The sequence below is a fragment of the Triturus cristatus genome, chromosome 2_2, assembly GCF_964204655.1.
Source record: "Triturus cristatus chromosome 2_2, aTriCri1.1, whole genome shotgun sequence".
Lineage (NCBI taxonomy): Eukaryota > Metazoa > Chordata > Amphibia > Caudata > Salamandridae > Triturus > Triturus cristatus.
In genome coordinates, this window is record NC_140582.1 from 915,340,500 (window position 1) to 915,359,604 (window position 19,105).

The window sequence follows — 19,105 nt, forward strand, 5'->3', positions numbered from 1 at the left end:
GTTATTATACATCTAAATAACAACATCATAGAAAACCTTTGGCACACCAAAAAATTGCCTCATTTGAAAATGCTTACCAAATCAAGGTACCAGAATGCTTGGTTACTGCAAATGATTGAATTACTGCAGACATTACTCAAATGTTATTATACTTTTTAAAGGAACCTTACCTCTAACTGCATACAACCTTGATTACTAAATATGAGTTGTGTAGCCTTCTAGAATACGTTAAACAGATGCCTGGTTATCATTGTGTGCACAGGTTCTCTATACTCTATACTCCTGAGGACAGAAAATGTATTTCTCAGAGTGTAAATCTGTGAATACACATGGTCACAGCATACTGAATAAAACTAAGATTGACTTGTGATTTTCACATATGCATTAGGGGGCAGAGAGGCAATGGGAGGAGAGACAATGAATATTCATATATAGCAGGAAACATGTTGAGATTTCTGAATTGTCTGATGCCTGCTTTGACAAATATGAACTTTGTCTGTGGATTACACCAAACAAGTGAATATTCAGTTGCATTACAAGTACTATTTTATCCAATGAAATAGAGGTCAAAGTAAAACAAAGAGAATTCTGAATGAGTGTGTAGGAAAGTGCTGACATGGTCACCCCAACTTTTTGCCTGGTATCTAATGCAATGTTTACCGAAGTGCACTGGGTTCCTTCTATCCAGGTGCCCAGTGCCAGATCTCCTTTCCTAAAACTGTACATTTGTACCTTCAATTGGCAATACCTTTAGTACCTCCTGTAAGTCCCTAGTAAATGGTACCCCTAGTACCCAGGGCAGGGAACCTAAAGAAGGTCTCTAAGGGTGGCAGCATGCATTGTGCCACCCTAAGAGACCCCCTTAGCACCAACATGCAAACTGCCATTGCAGGCTGCGTGCCATGGAGCAGAGAAAAGTGAAGACAAGACATGGCACACCTCCTGTGTGCCATGACTACAGACACTGCATGGACTATAGGTAGGCTATGCTGTTTTATGTGTAAACCTATAATAACTGATAAATCCCCACCGAAAGGGAAATAGCCCTCACAAGTGTAAACATATAAACACTGAAAACATACCTGCAGAACCACAAACTAAATGCCATTCAGAAAGGAAAAGGAGAGTGAAAGTCATTTTTATTTTTTTCTCAAGGGGCCAATACAACATAACTTTGTTAAACAAGGAAGAAGCAAGAAAGGCTGGGCTTACATTATTCTGCTTGAGATTTGCTATTTAGAGAGGTTGCATTTGCTTTTTTTTAGTTTTGTGCTTTTTGGTCTAAAGTTGCAGGGTTGAGAAGCAGGTTTTAGGTCATATTTGATTATTTTATAAACTGTAGAGATTCATGAAATATCAAAATCATATTTGATATTTTGGCTAAGTTTTATTCTTTCACTAATACTTAAAATGGCTGGCTTAATAAGAGTATTCCCAATATGTATCAGCACATTTACCCACAGAGAATGGGTGAAACCCTTTGATACATCAGCCTCTCTCCTAGTGAGTCAGTGTTAGACCTGGTACCATTGGCGTGAGTCTCCCTTCCATTTCTCGCTGTTATCTCCTCTGTTTTTGATATGTTTTGCTGGTTTTAGATGCTTTGTGCACTGTGCCACTGCATTCAGTGCCACAGTGCAAGTGCTCCCTATGTTAAACTGATGTAATGGATTAGTGACTCCATAATTGGCTTATTTGATTTACTTGTCAGACCCTAGTACAGTGCACCATATGTGCCCAGGGCCTGTAGACCAAATGCTGCTAGTGGGCTTGCAGCACTGATTGTGCCACTCACAGAAGCAGCTTGTAAAGTGTGTCTCAGGCCTGCCATTGCAGAGCCTGTGTGCAGTCTAGTACTGCCATGTTGACTTGGTAAGTGCACCCACTTACTAGTCCCTAAACCTTCCCTTTTCTACATGTTAGCCACCCCTAAGGTAGGCCCAAGGGCAGGGTTCATAGTAAGTAGAAGGTAGGACACGCTCTGGTGTGTGTGGCAAGTCCTGATAGTGAATTACAGCCAATTCCGTTTTTCAATATTGCAAGGCTACCTGTCCCCATAGGCCAGAATGGGCAGTTTAATTATAACACCTTATAATCCTAAGTATCCCAGGGAACATGGTAGAAAAACGTATTTAATATGCCTGAACTCAGAATGATAAAATACATCTTTTAGTGAAGTTGGTTTTAACATTCTGTGTTTGAAAATACCACTTTTAAAAAGTGGGTATTTTCTTTAGGCCCACATCTCTGTACTGGGGTGAATGTATGACATTGTTCTGCATTCTGTTCATCAATAGTTGTTTTTGCATTTGTCACCCCGAGTGGAACGGGTATGCTCAGACGTGAGTCCCGTGCTCTCCATGCCACTGCAATCAAGCTATCCTGGCTGAAGAGGGGTGAAACCCCGAAACCGGTCCTAGGATACTTGTTTCCAGTCCAGGGAGGATCTGGCCTGGCAGTTCGGGCTGGACTGTTCCCATTGGGCACAGAGTCAAGACTGATTTGCATATGGCTGGGTCCAAACTGGAATGGCATGATGAGCAAAATAACGATGGATTTAGGCCCAGATCTCTGTACTGGGGTGAATGTATGATATTGTTCTGCATTCTGTCCATCAATAGCTGTTTTTGCATTTGTCACCCCGAGTGGGACGGATATGCTCAGACGTGAGTCCCGTGCTCTCCATGCCACTGGAATCAAGCTATCCTGGCTGAAGAGGGGTGAAACCCCAAAACCGGTCCTAGGATGCTTGTTTCCAGTCCAGGGAGGACCTGGCCTGGTGGTTCGGGCTGGACTGTTCCCATTGGGCACAGGGTCAAGACTGATTTGCATATGGCTGGGTCCAAACTGGAATGGCATGGTGATCAAAAAAACGATGGATTTAGGCCCAGATCTCTGTACTGGGGTGAATGTATGACATTGTTCTGCATTCTGTCCATCAATAGTTGTTTTTGTATTTTCTTGCCTAACCATCCAGCCTGCCTCTGCTAGGTTGTGTATTGCATGTCTGGTTTGTGAGTGACAGGGGCTGGGGTGGCTCCAGGAGGCAGGGTGAGTGAGCACTAGGCTCATTAGACCTATCTGCATTGGGAGTGGTGGGAGGAGTAGCACCTGGGCCTGAATAGGGCTGTGCCTGCCTTTCACAATGCTGGCTCCACTTCCTGCGGTGCGTCTAATGGCCCTGGCCCACACTGACAAAGGAAGAAGTTGTGCACTGGCAGAATGCACTCAGAACTGGTTTGGACTAGGTACAGACACTCTCTGCCTTCAGAGACAAAGGATTTGTGTGTATAAAAAGGGGGACCCAGACCCCAGAATTTTAGATCACTTCTGGACATCAAGACGGACCTTTTGCCAAAGAGAAGAACCAGAGAATCTGCAGGAGTTTTTGACTGCCCTGTGCCAGTGTGTAATTGCTGAGGTTGGCCTGCAGTGGTTTCTTTATTGCCAAGGAAAGGAGAAAGACTTTTATTTGCAACTTTCATCATCTTGAAGAAGAATCTCCAAGGGCTTGAACGGTGCTTGCCTCCTGCTGAAGTCTCAGGGATACAAGACTTCACCACCAGCTCCCACCTGAAATTTCCTTGCTGCCAATTCTGTCTGCAGAAGCCTGCGTGTTGTTGGGAGCTGGAAACGTGACAACAAGAAGAAGCGTGTCGCATCCGCAGCTGTTGCCGTCGCATCATCAGAGAAGCGTGTCACCACCGCAAGGGTCGCCGTCACATCACCGGAGAAGCGTGTCTCCGTCGCAGCTGTTGGTCATCGCATCACCGGAGAAGCATGTCACCACCGCAAAGGTCGCCGTCGCTTCACCGGAGAAGTGTGTCGCAGGGCCTGTTGCGGCTCCAAAGTTACAGATCGCTGAATGGCCGCGGGGCGTGCACTTATCGTCCTCACGTCGTCGCATCGCATCAAGGCCGCCATCTTCTCGCATAGCGCCGGATCGTCGTATCGCATCAAGGTGCCATCCTGTCGCATCGCAACCGGGACGCACTCAAGATTGTTGCATCACCTCCTCTCCGGTAAGGAACAGACGCATCGCCTACTTTGCGCAAGCACTGAGGAACAGACGCATCGCCTCCCCCGAAGCAAGGAACCGACGCATCGTTCTCCCTACGAACCTTTTGTTTATTTTGCATGACGCATCCAAAGGTACTTTGTGAGAAATGTGTCGCATTTACCATCTAAAGTGAACTGAGTTATTTCTACTAACTTAAAGTCATTTCTTAATACTGTATTGTGGATTTTTGTCGTATGGGTCTTGTGTTAAGTCTATATAAAGAATACTTATACACACTGTGTTGTGTCCATCTGTGGTGTTTTCACTGTATTAGACATACAGTATGTACAAAATGCTTTACACACTGCCTCTGAGATAAACCTTCCTGCTCGTGCCAAGCTACCACAGGGTTGAGCAGGGGTTATTTTAGGAGTGTAGCCCCCTTACTCTGACTAGAAGCAAGTGTCCCTATTTGGACAAAGGTGCAAGCCATTGCCAACTAGAGACCCCCAGTTCTAATAGTCAGTATTGATAGTAGGTGAATTGCCAAACATCTCAGGCTTTAACCCCTTCGCCGCGGCAGGAATTCCGCCTCGGCGCTGGGGCGGGGGGTTTTGGGGCAGGTGCGGTGGCGCTGTGCTCGTGACGGAACCACTCCGTCATGAGCCACGGTTGAGCTGTGCTCATGACGGAGTGGTTCCGTCACGTCTCCGCCCACTGCGCTAATCGCCCGCACAGGCGGGGAATTAGCGCCGTGTGGGCGGAGCGGCCGCCAACGGCCGCAGCATGACGGAGCCACTCCGTCATGAGCACAGCGCAACCGTGGCTCATGATGGAGTGGTTCCGTCATGAGCGGGGAAGGGGTTAAACATTCAGTGAAGATGCAGTGACAGGTATATGTGAAAAGAGTGCTGTCACAAAGCATCTGTGATAGTGGTGAAATCATGGCACCAGTCTTTTGACAACCATGGAACACAGTATCACTTGGAATGCTGCTGCAAAAAGTTATTGCCAAAATCAACAAAGAATGGAGTGATATTGTTTGTATTTGCAGTGATTCAGCTATGTATATGAAAAAGTTATGTGATGACCTGTCAAAATCGATATCTGACCTGAACTGCTTCCGTGTAAGAGATCCTTGAAACTTGCTATATGGTATGCTGAAAGCATATTTACAATATTCACAGTTAATGAAGAATGCAATTGACTTTGTAGCCCATTCTAGTGCACAGTTTTGTTATGCGCAGGAACTAAAATGCAAATATTTCGCATTTTGTGCTTTGTGTGGCATCAAAGAAAGATTCATCCCAACTGTGTAATTCAGCCAGTGGTTCTCAATCCTAGAGGCTGTTAATGCTATTTTATCCATGTGGCAACCATTTACAGCAATTTCGCTTAGTGAAGATTCCAAAGGAAAGACATGTGAGGAACTTCGGTCGTATATTAATAGTTATGTGAAAAAGTACACTCTACTGTATTCTTGAAAAGTACTGCTTCATTTTTGACCTCTGCGATAACTCTGAGGGCATATGCTCCCAGTTCAATGCATAAGTTGCAGAACCTGTTCCAGAGAATCACAATCTTCAGGTGTACCAATATTGGCATGGAAAGCTATCTAGGTGGCCAGAGTTAGCAAATTGTGTGCTGGCTGCTTTCGTGTTGCCCGTCTCAAGTGCCAATGCCGACAGGGCCTTTTCACAGACAAATGTTTACATGGGAAGGAAAGAGCGATCAAGCATGACCAAAGACTGACTGAAGAAGTATTGTATGCTGTAGTACAAAAAGTTTGATTTGTAAAAACATAGTTAGACCGCATATACACTGTACTTACACTATCTATATACCATGCACTATCAGTGCAGAAAGCAAGTAATAATGAAGGCAAAATGTTCCGTAAACACTGGAAAATACATTGGTTCTGTTGTTTTTAATGGTGTGTAAATGTGAAACCACTGATAACCACTTTTTTTAAGGTATTGAAATCACTGAAATCACTGAAAAAACCCCACCAGAATTTACCAAAAATAGAAACTGAAAACAGGAAAGACTAACTATAGGTCAGTCACCCCTACAGCAGTCCTTACAGCCCTATGGCAGGGTGTACTATACTATAAGTGTGGACATATCGGCACAAGCAGATATGCCCCTCTTATGTCTGAGTCAATTCTCAGATATTACAAATGAACAGGGAAGCCATTTTGAGTACATGTGCTGGACACTGGTGTTAAGAGTTGCCCAGCTATATGATGGCTTCACTGAAACTAGAGATGTCTGGTATCAAACATCTTGTAATAATAAACCCCCACTGATTCGAGTGATGGATTTATTAATACAGGCACCCAGGGAGCCCCTTAGAGGTTCCCCCAGAAAACCTACCAACTACCTGTGTACTGGCTAACTGGGGGAGATCGGCCTGCCGCCACAGACAGGTTTCTGACCCTGCAGGTTAGAGACCACGCTCTATGAGGGTAGAAACAATGCCTGCTCCGGCTGATGTGTTGTCACCACCACCAAGCAGGATGGACAAGTAATCAGCATATCAAGGCAGGAGGCTTCTAAGGCCCTTTCTGCCTTTGATATGCAACCCAAGGCATCCCCAGACAGGGGAAAAACCACCACATGCCGAGGCCCATTTGACACCGGGACAGGTGGGAAAATTAGCTAGTCAGGAGGCGTGTTCCTCTCTCAGGTGAGTACCATCCCTAAGGTTGGAGTGAACTTTTAGAATTCCATCATTCTAGTTTTGGCGGAATTAGAATCTCTGGGTCAGTGTTACGCCCACTTCCCACTGGAAGTGGTCATATAGATGGTGTAAACACCCTACAGGTAAGAAGCCAATTGGCTACTACCTGTCACTCCCCGTAATGCCCCTAAATTGAGTATTTAGGTAGCACCCCTGACACCTGAAACTTACATTCAACTGATCCAGAAGAGAGGACAAAGAAGAGTCGTGAGAAAAGCGAGAATTGAAGACTGCTGTGGACTTTTGGTGTCAAACTCTGTCTTCACCAGTCTCGACAATCATGACCAGTGTCTCACCCTGCAGCTGACCAGCTTCCAAGAACACCAGGAGACTGCCAGCCCTTCGCAAATTGCCAGCAATCTCCCTTGGAGTAGAGGAGCTACTCCGCAGTTCGCAGGCACCAAAAACACAAAGTCTGGTATACCGAGTTGCAACTTCCCGACCAGCCCAATGCAGCAGCCCCCTAGGAAGAGGACCTGTGCTCCTGATGGTCAGATCTGTCCCCACCACCAAGTGAGAGGGCACCAGGACTCACTGAAGCTGAACAGGGACAATAACCGGAGTACGGGACCCCTTGCAGCAAACAGAGCCTCTAAAAGTACAGTCTGGACTCCCACTGCAGCAAGACCCAGCAACTGTCAAAAGATGTCATCACCACAGAGACCCACTTCCAGAGTGGCCCAGGTGTCCTTGTTTTGCACCCTTAACCAGCAAAGATCAACAATTGCAAGGCCCTAGGACGCACAGAGCCCAGACGACCTTTCCACTCTTCACCCAAGCGCCCGGGTACCGAGTAAACGGCTGTGCCCTCTTGTCCCCAGGACCCTTGTGACCCAAGACCCCCGTTGTGAGCTCCTGGACTTATCCCCAAAATCCCCCTCTGCAACCTGTTTCTAGGTGGCACACCTTCCTTCCACCAGTGTAGCGAACACAGCTTCCTAACCTAACAGCACCTCTACACTTGGTAGCCCCAGGGCAGGTAACGAGAAACTGCTGGTGGTTCTTTGGGCCTTGGATCTACGAACCTAAGTCCCAAAGGAGACCGCAGAAACTGAATGCAAATAACATTATGCAACATATACCTTTTCTCCCATAGGGAAGCATTGCTGTATAAAGACGCCTCAAACTATTTACTTACCTGTAAAAATTCATAACTGCAAGAATACTTACTTGATACCAAAGTTCTTGGTGTCAAAATGTATATAAAAATATGACTTATTTTTCTAAATTGGTCTCGGATTTATTCTAGAGCGTGTCTCATTTATTGCTTCTGTGAGTACAACAAATGCGTACCACTACCTTCTGATAAGCCTAAACTGCTCACCCACACTGCCACAAAAGACAGCATTTAGTGTTATCATTTTTGCCTCTGTAAACCAATAAGGGTTGCCTGAACTCTTTACACAGTGTACCTTTTTGTGGGGAACTATATAAGCTTCTTACAAGCCCATGCTAGAAGCAAAAGGTTTCTAGCCACAAAGGAGGCAGTAAAGAACTGCTAATAAGGTCTAGTGAGACAAAAAAAACTCAGGTAACAGGGCTAAACGTCAGTGTTGGGAGATCTACCTGTAATGTAGTAGAGGAGACAGAGACCCACCTGCTGGTGGGTGCTTGACTGAACAGAAGAGGGATGTCTGGGGGGTCCATGTGGCCCCCTTTATCCCCCAGAGGGCTGCCCACAGGCGTTGCACTAACAATATGCCACCCTTTTGTGGCTCATTGATAGCGCTGGCGCCACACATGCATCTGTGACCTCTTCTGTAATACCACTGAAATACCATAACACTCTGGGGCTGCACAAAGCAGATGCACATGTCGGTTGCAACCCCCTATGTATAATACAGCCCCAGAACGCCCAGAGGACGTGTAGGATATGTGAGAGACTTACACATTTTGCTAACCCTTCCCATATCACATGATCATAATACATATTACAAATACTAGCAAAGGGGAACAAAATTGTAAAGAAACTTAAAACACCTGAAAAACCTTATCCTAAACTCGTTCTTAGATCTGACAAAGTCTGCAAAATGTTTCTCCCTAGAACCTTTGTACAGCCTACATAACTGGGCGTAGCTTATTGCAGGATAATGTCCTTGGGACAGGCCCAGCTTCTACACATGTAGGGATGGTCCTCCAACCCCCCCCCCCCCACCCTATCGGAGACACAAGGTTATATAGCTTGGTGCTTGGTTACCACAGTTGTCTAGCAGCGATGGTATAGTAAGCCATTGTTATGAGTGGGTGCATGTTAAACTGTTGACGGGTGAGCACACTTTGTAACCCGCTGTCGTGTTTGGTCACTTAAGGACCTGTTACTAAAGAGAGTGTCAAAGCAACTAGTCACTGCTTAGGAGTTTGCCTATAACCTCAGCGTAGAAGCTGTTAGTGAATAGCATGCAACAATTCTGATTGTTATTACGGTTATGAGCAATTTGCATACTGTTCCCATATGAGAATACAATGCACTAGTTACACCATATCATTATTACAACATGCACACAACCCTTAGTAAGAGTAGTTTGAGAGGTACTATTCCCAAAGGCCCTTATTACAAGCGAGATGTAATATAAGCTAGGGTATTTACCACACCCGGTAAGTAACACTACCCATAGGATGCGACATTTGCCAGGTGTGGTAAATACCTCCTATTCCAGGTTTTCAACATGAAGCAGAGCCATAACATGCACAATTGTTTTTAGCGCACACCGAATTTTGTATATGTTACCTTTACTGAAGGCCTTTACTGCCGATAGATTTCTGCTGGTTCACCCTACTCAGAACTATCAGGCCACACTGTGAGGCAGTGGCGTAGCAATAGCCCCTGTGGTACAGGGGTCCCCAAACTACAAGAGCCCCCCACGGCACTGTGCACGGGCGGACCAGAGAGCTTCTGCTGCGTCGGGAGCTTGGGGAGCGCCCTCCATTCACTTTGCAGACCTCCCCCCTTAAGTTTTGTTACGCCACTGCTGTGAAGGTGTAATCAATATCATACAACTCGTAATGCCAAGCCATGTACAAACTCAGAATTTAGCCCCAAACCTGTAATGAGGGCCAGGACGGCTAACAAACCACTACACCCTGCGTTATAGATCCGCTCAGGTTGTTTAATGCACAAAATCCTCCCACCAGGGCAGCCACCGAATGGGGGCGAAAAACACACGACAGCACGGAGACTTATGTGTCAGTCTAGATCAGGCAGCAGGAAACTACATTCCAAGTAAGCAATATGAAGAACTCATCTAGACTCTTCGCAATATCTATTTTCCTACGCTGATAAGCTAAAAACGTGATAAAAAATACAACAGTTCTGATATTTGTGAAAAAATAGAGTTAGCATGCTAAAACTTTATTCGCAGAGTTGGACGATGGCACTGACATTACAATTAAGATACACTGCTGATAAAAATGTTTGGAGTACAAACGTCCGTGAACATAGCAAAACACACATTACATCAGTGCAGCTGTGCCGAGGGCAACCTTTCCCAGCAGAAAACTGCCAGTTCCAAACACCTGTCGCTTGTGTGTGCCTCTTGGCGGGCACACCTCTTATTTTGAAACAGTAAACAATGTTTTATGAACCTCCGAACGTGCCTAGTTTTCACTATTATGCCTGCATTTCTTAAGCTTGTTTTACCTTCTCGTGGTTTTCTACATAATAGCCACATGGAGCTACTGTTGCCGATATGTGTTTGTGTACTCGGGACGAAACTCTGCAATTCCCAGTCCCCTCTCCGTTTCTATTATTAAACGGGGTTAGCAGAGTCACTGGCGCACCAGGGACTTAGCACAATTCAGACACAATCCTGAGAATGACTGTCACTCTAGCAAAAGAAGCTAAAGAATGCCCAAGCCAATATATCGCGGTGTTTGTCCCACAGGTACCGCCCACTCTGCATAGAGGCCATTCATCACACACTATGACAGGAAGAGGCCGCTGTGAACGGTAGATGCAGAGAGTAGGACTGCCATGCACGCGTTTCAGGAGCTAAAAATAAGTCCCCAGCTTCATTAAATGCCCGGTTATTAGAGGAAGCTCACTTACCCGTCAGAGTGAAATGAAACCACACTCTCTTGTGATCTAAGGAAGGCACATGTTGTGCCCTCCCACGATGCTGCTTTAAATAGTGGCACTAAATGACTGCAAACGACGACAATGAAACAAGGCCAGGCGCCTTGCCAGAGTTGTGTTTCTTTATCTCCTCCTTCCATGAAATTACATATATATGTGTGTGTGTGTGTATGTATATATACATATATGCGATATGTACGAATATATATACGGATATACGGTTTACGCAAAGGCTGACAATAGCTGTTTTACATTGTAAACAATCAACATTGCCCAACTTTACGGGTTCTTTCGAGTACTCGAAATCTCTACAACTCCACTAACATTCCTGCTTTAAACTCTACAATACTTCATATTCTTACCTCTGGGTGGTTCGAGATGTTTAACATAAGTGCCCACAATTCAGCACGGAGTGCAGTTGGACATCCTTGTCTCACGTACTGTTGAGCTGCAGCACTATCTTGTTCTGATAAAACTAGAAAAAATGACATATTATTCCCACTCACAGTTTGTTCCAAAACGAGTCCCTAGCAGGAATACGGTAGTGTCCCTATCTACTTTCAGCAGCTTAACCTTTTGGTGGGTTCCAAACTGATTTAAAATCAAAGTCAGATAATTTTAATTACAAACATAAAAAAGAGCAAACTGTATTGCCTCGAGTACTGCAAATTGCCGCAGGCCTCAATGTTAGAAAAACAAAAGCCCAGAAATAGTTCAAAACAATGCCATTTGGAAAATAAAACACTGCAGCCTGGTGCTTGTACTGAGGTGCAGGCATTCCAATACCACCACCAATCTCACAGCTTGCCACACCCACCACAGAGGACACAGATGGAATACAAGGCATTGTGGCACCCGGCCCTAATCACATTTGCACGTCTTCCCCAATGTGTCTCCTCAACATAGTGGTTACTTTTGATTCAGAATTGTCATTTGTTCCACAAGTCAACAAGATTACAAATTCTACCTTACAGTACTTGTGAGAAGTTGGCCTGGTCACTAGTTAAAGTGGCCACCTTGCATCAGTACAATTCAACTCTTATGGTAGTAGGTTTAAGACAACCTTTTAAAGAAAGCTATCCTAGTGGTAGCTGTGGAGAGCAGCCTTCAGGCTAAGTCTTTAGAGGAATGTAAAGCAGCTTGTTTTACCTTATAATCTCTTGAATTACTAAATGAAAGGACACCACACAGGTATATATATCAAATATATATGTATTTATTACTAGACACACTCTACTAATCTCTTTATTAGATTAGAAGTCAGGACCATATTCACAAATCAACGTTTCACAATAAATTAAGCACAAATATGGTTGGGGCCCTAGAGGCGTACCAGACCATATACTAAAAAAGAGACTTAAGAACAACGACTTGAGAAGGGACAAGGCCTAGGGCCTTCAGAAGCGCTGGAGCCTCACTAATCCACCCAAGGCAGGTAAGTAAAGGACCCACGGGAGACGCATGCAGTGTGAGAACACAGCCGCGGATCCCAATTGACTTCAATGGAGCAAGTCGCGGTTGGAATTTTAGCGTTTTAGGATACTTCGGGAGAGTCTACAAGCAAGTCACTTACAGGGTAAGTAGTTCTAGAGCCAACACACACAGGAGCACCGTAGTGCTGGAGCTACCGAACCCAGGGAAGCCGTGTGCATAGGTGTCTTTTGGTGTCGGGTCGCGGCATCGTTTTCAATGGGAGCAAAAGAAGACTTGCTGCTTTTGAAGACAGGAGAAGTGTCCGGTGGAATCCAAGGCTGGATTCAGAAGAAGGAAGACCTGAAAGCAGAAGGGACAGTGTTCAAAGTCACTTGGCAGTGACCCGGGGCAAGGAAGCTGGATGCCCACAGTCATCAGGTGATTTCAGGTGATCACAGGTGCCTTGACTCTTCAGCCACGAGGACCAGGAGGCGTCGACGACAACCAGGAGCTGGATTCGGCGTGTCCCACGAAGTCTGCAGCTTACTGCGGTGTCATCGACCAGATTCGAGCCAACAAGCCTTGGCAACAGCAAGTCTCTTGGAAAGTGTAAAAAGTCAGTGGTGCAGACCAGCAAGGTCTGAGGGACTCACCCAGCGAGGGTAAGTCAGGGCAGGCCTGGAGCAACCAGGGAAGCTCTTTAGAATGGTAGAAAAATCTTCAGGGGACCCAAAAGCCATCCGGCAAGGGATCACGAAGACGCCTCGGGAGGATTCACTCACCAGGAGCCCACGGTCACTCGGGACGAGGTAGGCCTCTGATCTTCGGAGGAAATCCTGCTGGAGGCTTGGACCACACGTGGTCCAATGCACAAGTTCGTAGAACGTCGTGAAGGGGTTGCACTCAAAAACAGTGCCCGGTACCCAGGTATTGCAGTTCCTCGTGGGGTCCACTTGCCTCAGCGTCGCTGGGGACTCACAATGGCCTTGGAGAAGTCAGGAAATCCACTTCCGGGGCTGCAGGGACTTCGGACTCCGGCGGGAGCGGGAACGTTTGCAACTGTTGATTCAAAGTTTTGGTGCCTGCCAAGCAGGGGAGTCACTCCTTGACTCCAAGGGAGATTCTTCAGTCTTCCAGAGGTAGTGGAACGTCGAAGGTCCAGGATTCTTCTTCAGAGCATCGTCCAGGGATATCTAGTTTGCAATGGCAAGGGTTCCCTAACTTAAACTAGAAGAAAGGGAGGGACTAGCTCTATGACCCCACCTATGGGAGGGTCAGGGGAGTGGGTGGCTACACCCACTTCCCTTTGTCCAGTTTCACGCCAGAGCAGGGGCAGGTAGCTCCTGAACCAGTTTGAGCTGGCATATGCACAGAGGAGCCTACTGCTCCCCAGTGCAGGACTTCAAAGCACTCCAGGAGTGTACCCACCCAGCCCCAATACACTAAACCCTATCTGGGAGGTGGTGACACCTCCCTGTAACAGGATGCCTATTGTTGGGCCTCCTCCACTGCGAGTTTCGGTCAGCAGCAGGAGGGCAGCTGACTGATGGCATCCATTTTGTGATGCCAGGGCTCTTCAGGATTCTACTGTGTTTCCACAGTGGGTACATATCTATCCCTCTAGAAGGGTGGGATCATACTCCCACACCAGTTTTTGGTGTAGGGGTATGATTCCAAAGCGTTTGACACCAAACACGACATGTTTTGATGCAGTCATCCCAGAGTTAGCATTTACCGTGAGGTTATAATGCACTTAAGAGTATATGGTTTGACCGCATTCACAAACAGCCACAGAGAATGGACTCTTAGAGCTGCAGAGGGGCCCTGCTCAGGCAGAGCCACCCCCTCACATGGAAACCAAGCACCCTGCCCTCAGGATTGATAGGGCCTGCCTTAGGGGTGACTGATAGCTTTATATATGTGTGTAGGTAGAGATATAGTTAACCTATATCTCAATGAGGAGTGCTAACACTACCTCACCCAGGCTACAGTAGCAGGCCTGTGGTGTCAGATTTAGTCTGCTTCCCAGGGGTGGCATAATACATGCTTCAGCCCCTGATAGGCCTGTGAAGTACCTATGCCCTTGGTACCTAAGGTACCATATACTAGGGGCTCATAAGGTACCACAGTATCCAATCACTAGTGCATCTAATATGCACTCCATGTTGTTTAGAGAGAACAAAGAGGCTGGGGCCCTGATTAGCAGGGTCCCAGCCAGACTATAGCCAGAAACCAGTGTTAACATCAGAAAAAAAGTGGGGGCAACATAAGGTGCAGATCCTACTCTCCTACACAGCCCCACCCCCCAAACGCAGGGACACTAAACTAACCTTGACCAGTTGAGTCTTCGTGTTCTAAGTGGAAATACCTTGAGCGTCCATCTGCATTGGCATGTTGGGTCCCAGGTCTATGTTCCACTGTATTGTCCATTACCTGTAGGGAAATGGACCACCTTAAAAGTTTTGGGTTTTCACCTTTCATCTGTTTGAGCCATAGGAGGGGCTTGTGGTCAGTCTGAACTATGATGTGAGTGCCAAACAAGTATGGCCTCAGCTTCTTCAGGGCCCACACCACAGAAAAGGCCTCCCTCTCTATAGCTGACCAACGTTTCTCTCTAGGGGTCCGCCTTCTGCTTATAAAAGCTACTGGCTGGTCTTGACCTTCATCATTCAGTTGAGACAGTACAGCTCCCACACCCAGCTCAGAAGCATCTGTTTGGGCAATTAACTTTTTGGTGTAGTCTGGACTCTGTAAGATGGGGCAGTGCACATGGCCTGCTTTAGGTCTTCAAATGCCTTCTGACAGCTAGTTGTCCACTGAACCTTTTTTGGCATTTTCTTTGCGGTAAGATCATTCAAGGGGGTCACTCTAGATCCATATCCCTTGACAAAGCTCCTATAGTACCCAGTCAGGCCTAAAACGTCTCTCACCGGTGTCTGGGTGGTTGGAGCTACCCATTCCATGATGGTTTGGATTTTGCTCTGTAACGGCTGAACCTGGCCCCCACCTACAAGGTGGCCCAGGTACACAACCTGACTCTGCCCTATCTGGCACTTAGTGGCCTTGATAGTGAGGCCTGCTTTTTGCAGGGCCTCCAAAACATTTCTGAGGTGGACCAGGTGATCCTGCCAGGAGGAACTAAAGACAGCAATATCATCAAGATAAGCTGAGCAATATGTTTCCATCCCTGCCAGAACTTTGTTCACCAACCTCTGAAAAGTGGCAGGTGCATTCTTCAATCCAAAGGGCATCGCCACAAAGTGGTAGTGCCCACCAGGGGTTGAAAATGCTGTTTTGGCTTTGGCATCATCAGCTAACCTGATCTGCCAGTAGCCAGCTGTTAGGTCAAATGTACTCAGATACTTGGCTGAGGCCAAAGTATCAATCAGTTCATCTGCCCTGTGAATTGGATAGGCATCAGTCCTGGTGACTGCATTGAGGCCTCTGTAGTCTACACACAACCTAATTTCTTTCTTACCACCCTGGGTATGAGGTTTGGGTACTAGGAATACTGGGCTAGCCCAAGGGCTATCTGAAGGCTCAATCACACCTAATTCCAACATTTTCTGGTCTTCAGTCCTAATACAGTCCTTGACATGGTCAGGTTGCCTGTAGACTTTACTCTTGACAGGCAGACTGTCTCCAGTGTCCACCTCATGGGTGCACCAGGAAGTCTGACTAGGGGTCAGGCTAAACATATGTCTGTACTGTTGCAGAACTTGTCTGCATTCTGTTTGCTGATGGTCAGTGAGGCTGCTTGCCAAAGCAACACCATCTACTGACCCATCATCAGGGTTCTGTGAGAGCAGGTCAGGGAGAGGGTCACTCTCCTCCTCCTGTTCCTCATCAGTTGCCATGAGCAAGCCCATGTCAGCCCTGTCAACATATGGTTTCAATCTGTTGACATGGAGCCCCCTCAAGGGGCTCCGGGGAGTTCCAAGATTCACCAGATAGGTGACTTCTCATTTTTGCTCAACAATGGTATGGGGGCCACTCCATTTGTCCTGAAGGGCTGCTGGGGCCACAGGCTCCAACACCCACACTTTCTGTCCTGGCTGGTACACAGTCAGCACAGCCTTTTGGTCATGCCAAGTTTTTTGTAATTCTTGGCTGGCCTCCAGGTTTTTAGTTGCCATCTTCATGTATTCGGCCATCCTGGAGCGGAGACCAAGTACATAGTCCATCACATCCTGTTTGGGAGGTTTGAGAGGTAACTCCCAGCCCTGCTTCACCAAACATAATGGGCCTCTTACATGATGACCAAACAGAAGTTCAAATGGGCTGTAACCAACCCCCTTCAGTGGAACCTCTCTGTAAGCAAACAAAAGGCAGAGTAGAAGAAGGTCCCATTTTCGCCTAAGCTTTTCTGGGAGGCCTTTAATCATTCCCTTTAGGGTTTTGTTGAAACGTTCAACCAACCCATTGCATTGTGGGTGATAGGGAGTAGTGAATTTATAAGTTACACCACACTCCTTCCACATTGCTTTTAGATATCCTGACATGAAGTTGGTACCTCTGTCAGATATGACCTCGTTTGGGAAACCCACTCTGGAGAAAACTCCAATGAGGGCTCTTGCCACCACAGGGGCTGTGGTGGTCCTCAGGGGAATTGCCTCTGGGTACCTGGTGGCATGATCCACTACCACCAGGATACATCTGTGCCCAGATGCAGTTGGAGGGTCAAGGGGACAAACAATGTCAATCTCTACCCTTTCAAAGGGTACCCCCACCACAGGTAGTGGTATCAGGGGGGCCTTGGTTGTGCCACCTGACTGGCCACTGGCTTGGCAAGTGACACAGGAGCGACAAAACTCCTTGGTGTCCTCTGACATATGTGGCCAAAGAAAATGTGGAACAAGCCTATCCCAGGTCTTGTTTTGGCCCAAGTGGCCTGCTAAAGGGATGTCATGTGCTAGGGTCGATAGGAACCCCCTAAACCTCTGAGGTATTACCAACCTCCTGGTGGCTCCAGGGGTTGGATCTCTACCCTCAGAATATAGGAGTCCCTCATCCCAATAAAATTTATGGGACCCACTAGCACTCCCAGCAGCCTCAGCAGCAGCCTGCTGTCTGAGGGGTTCAAGAGAGGGGCAGCACTGTTGCTCCTTACTCAGATCTTCCCTAGAAGGGCCCCTGCCCCCAAGAACTCAACCTGATCAGGCTCAAGTCCCTCTGGGGCAGTTCCTTCTCCAGGATCTGCCTCTCCTCCCTCAAGAGGTGAATCTGTGATCTGAGACAGAGGGGAAGGCACTGCCTTAACCCTACTGCTCCTCTTCTTGGGAAGCACCTGGTCCATAGTTTCAGGATCCAGAGCTGGTTCAATGTTATGCATTTTGGCCTGTGACCTGGTCACAGCAAATACCTCTGCAGGGATGCCCAACATCTCAGCATGAGTCCATAACTCTACTTCAGACCAGGCTGAAGTCTCTAGATCTTTGCTCAATAGACATTCGACAGGGAGGTCTGCACTGACAACAACCTTCTTAAGGCCAGTTAACCCTCCCCAGGAGAAATTCACAACTGCCAGACTATGGTTGGTCCTGACATTGATTGCATTGGTAAACTGTACATTTCGCCCAGGATGATCTGTCCAGGGTCCACAAGATCCTCTGCCACCATGGTGACACTAGCACCTGTGTCCCTAAATGTCAAAGCCGGTTTGTCATTTATTACAGGCTGCTGTTTGTATTTGCCCAGATTACTGGAGCTCACTAGGAAGGACATATCAATGTCTCCATCACAAATCAACAATGCCTGAGTGGGTACGCTGACTAGGCCAGAGTCCACTTCAGAACCCAGGGTCAACCCTACTACACCCTTATTCTGAGTACCACCTCCACCAGTAGCTGAACTAGGGGGAACAGTTGCCTTAGGGGCAGGAGTGGTGGTGGCTTGGTCTTTGGACTTGTTACAGTCAGAAGTCCAGTGCCCTTTCTGTGTACAGAATTTGCACCAGGGCTTCTTTTGGCCTTTTCCCTTGTTGGATTGTGAATCCCCACCAGATGCAGATTTTTGGGGCCCTTGTGAAGACTTCTGGTCATTTGACTTATCCCCACCTTTCTCAGAGCCTTTAGGATCCTGCTTCTTGGTGTCACCCCCTTGGTTCTGGGTTTTCTGCCTCACCCTGGTTCTGACCCATTTGTCTGCATTCTTTCCCAATTCTTGGGGAGAGGTCAGATCAGAGTCCACCAGGTACTGATGCAACAACTGGTTTTGGCAATTTTTAAGGATATGTTCTCTCATCATTAGGTTATACAATCCCTTGAAATCAGTAACCCTACTGCCAACCAGCCAACCCTCCAGAGCCTTGGTTGCACAATCTACAAAGTCAGTCCAGTCCTGAGTCTGTGCTTTCTGGGTGTCTCTGAACTTCAACCTGTACTGCTCAGTGGTTAAGCCAAACCCATCTATCAATGCACTCTTCGGGACTTCATAGTCCTCAGCATCCTCTTCTCTAACAGTGAGGAGCTTGTCTCTACCTTTATCTGAAAAGGAGAGCCACAAGATTGCTGCCCACTGCTTTTGGGGGACCTGTTGTACTCTACAGGCCCTTTCCATAGCAGTTATCCATTTATGGATATCATCCCCACTCTGGTAGGGAGGAACAACCTTGGACAGGTTCCTATGGTCTGGAATATATTCTCTAACTATAGGGACACTGTTGCTGCCACCAGAGGGTTCTAACCCTTCTCTTCTAGAATCTCACTGGAGCTCAAAGACTTCTCTATCTAATGCCAACTGCTTGGTTTTGAGGGCAAATCTTGCTTCCTCATACTGCAGCAGTTTGTACATTCTTTCAGAGAAGGTTTCCCTTCTAGGAAGGTATAAGTTCCTCTGCTGGACAGATTCTCTGCCAGAGTGATAGGAGTGGTCAGAT

General features: G+C 46.9%; 1 protein-coding gene across 1 annotated transcript in view; it reads right to left on the bottom strand.

Annotated features, from left to right (window-relative positions):
* The window catches only part of TBC1D19 (TBC1 domain family member 19), a 1,311,239-nt gene that overhangs the window by 597,180 nt on the left and 694,954 nt on the right, over window positions 1-19,105 (bottom strand). The window contains exon 11 of the mRNA XM_085643323.1: window positions 11,178-11,290. Coding sequence (XP_085499449.1) covers window positions 11,178-11,290 — 113 coding nt within the window. The remainder of the gene's footprint in view (window positions 1-11,177; window positions 11,291-19,105) is intronic.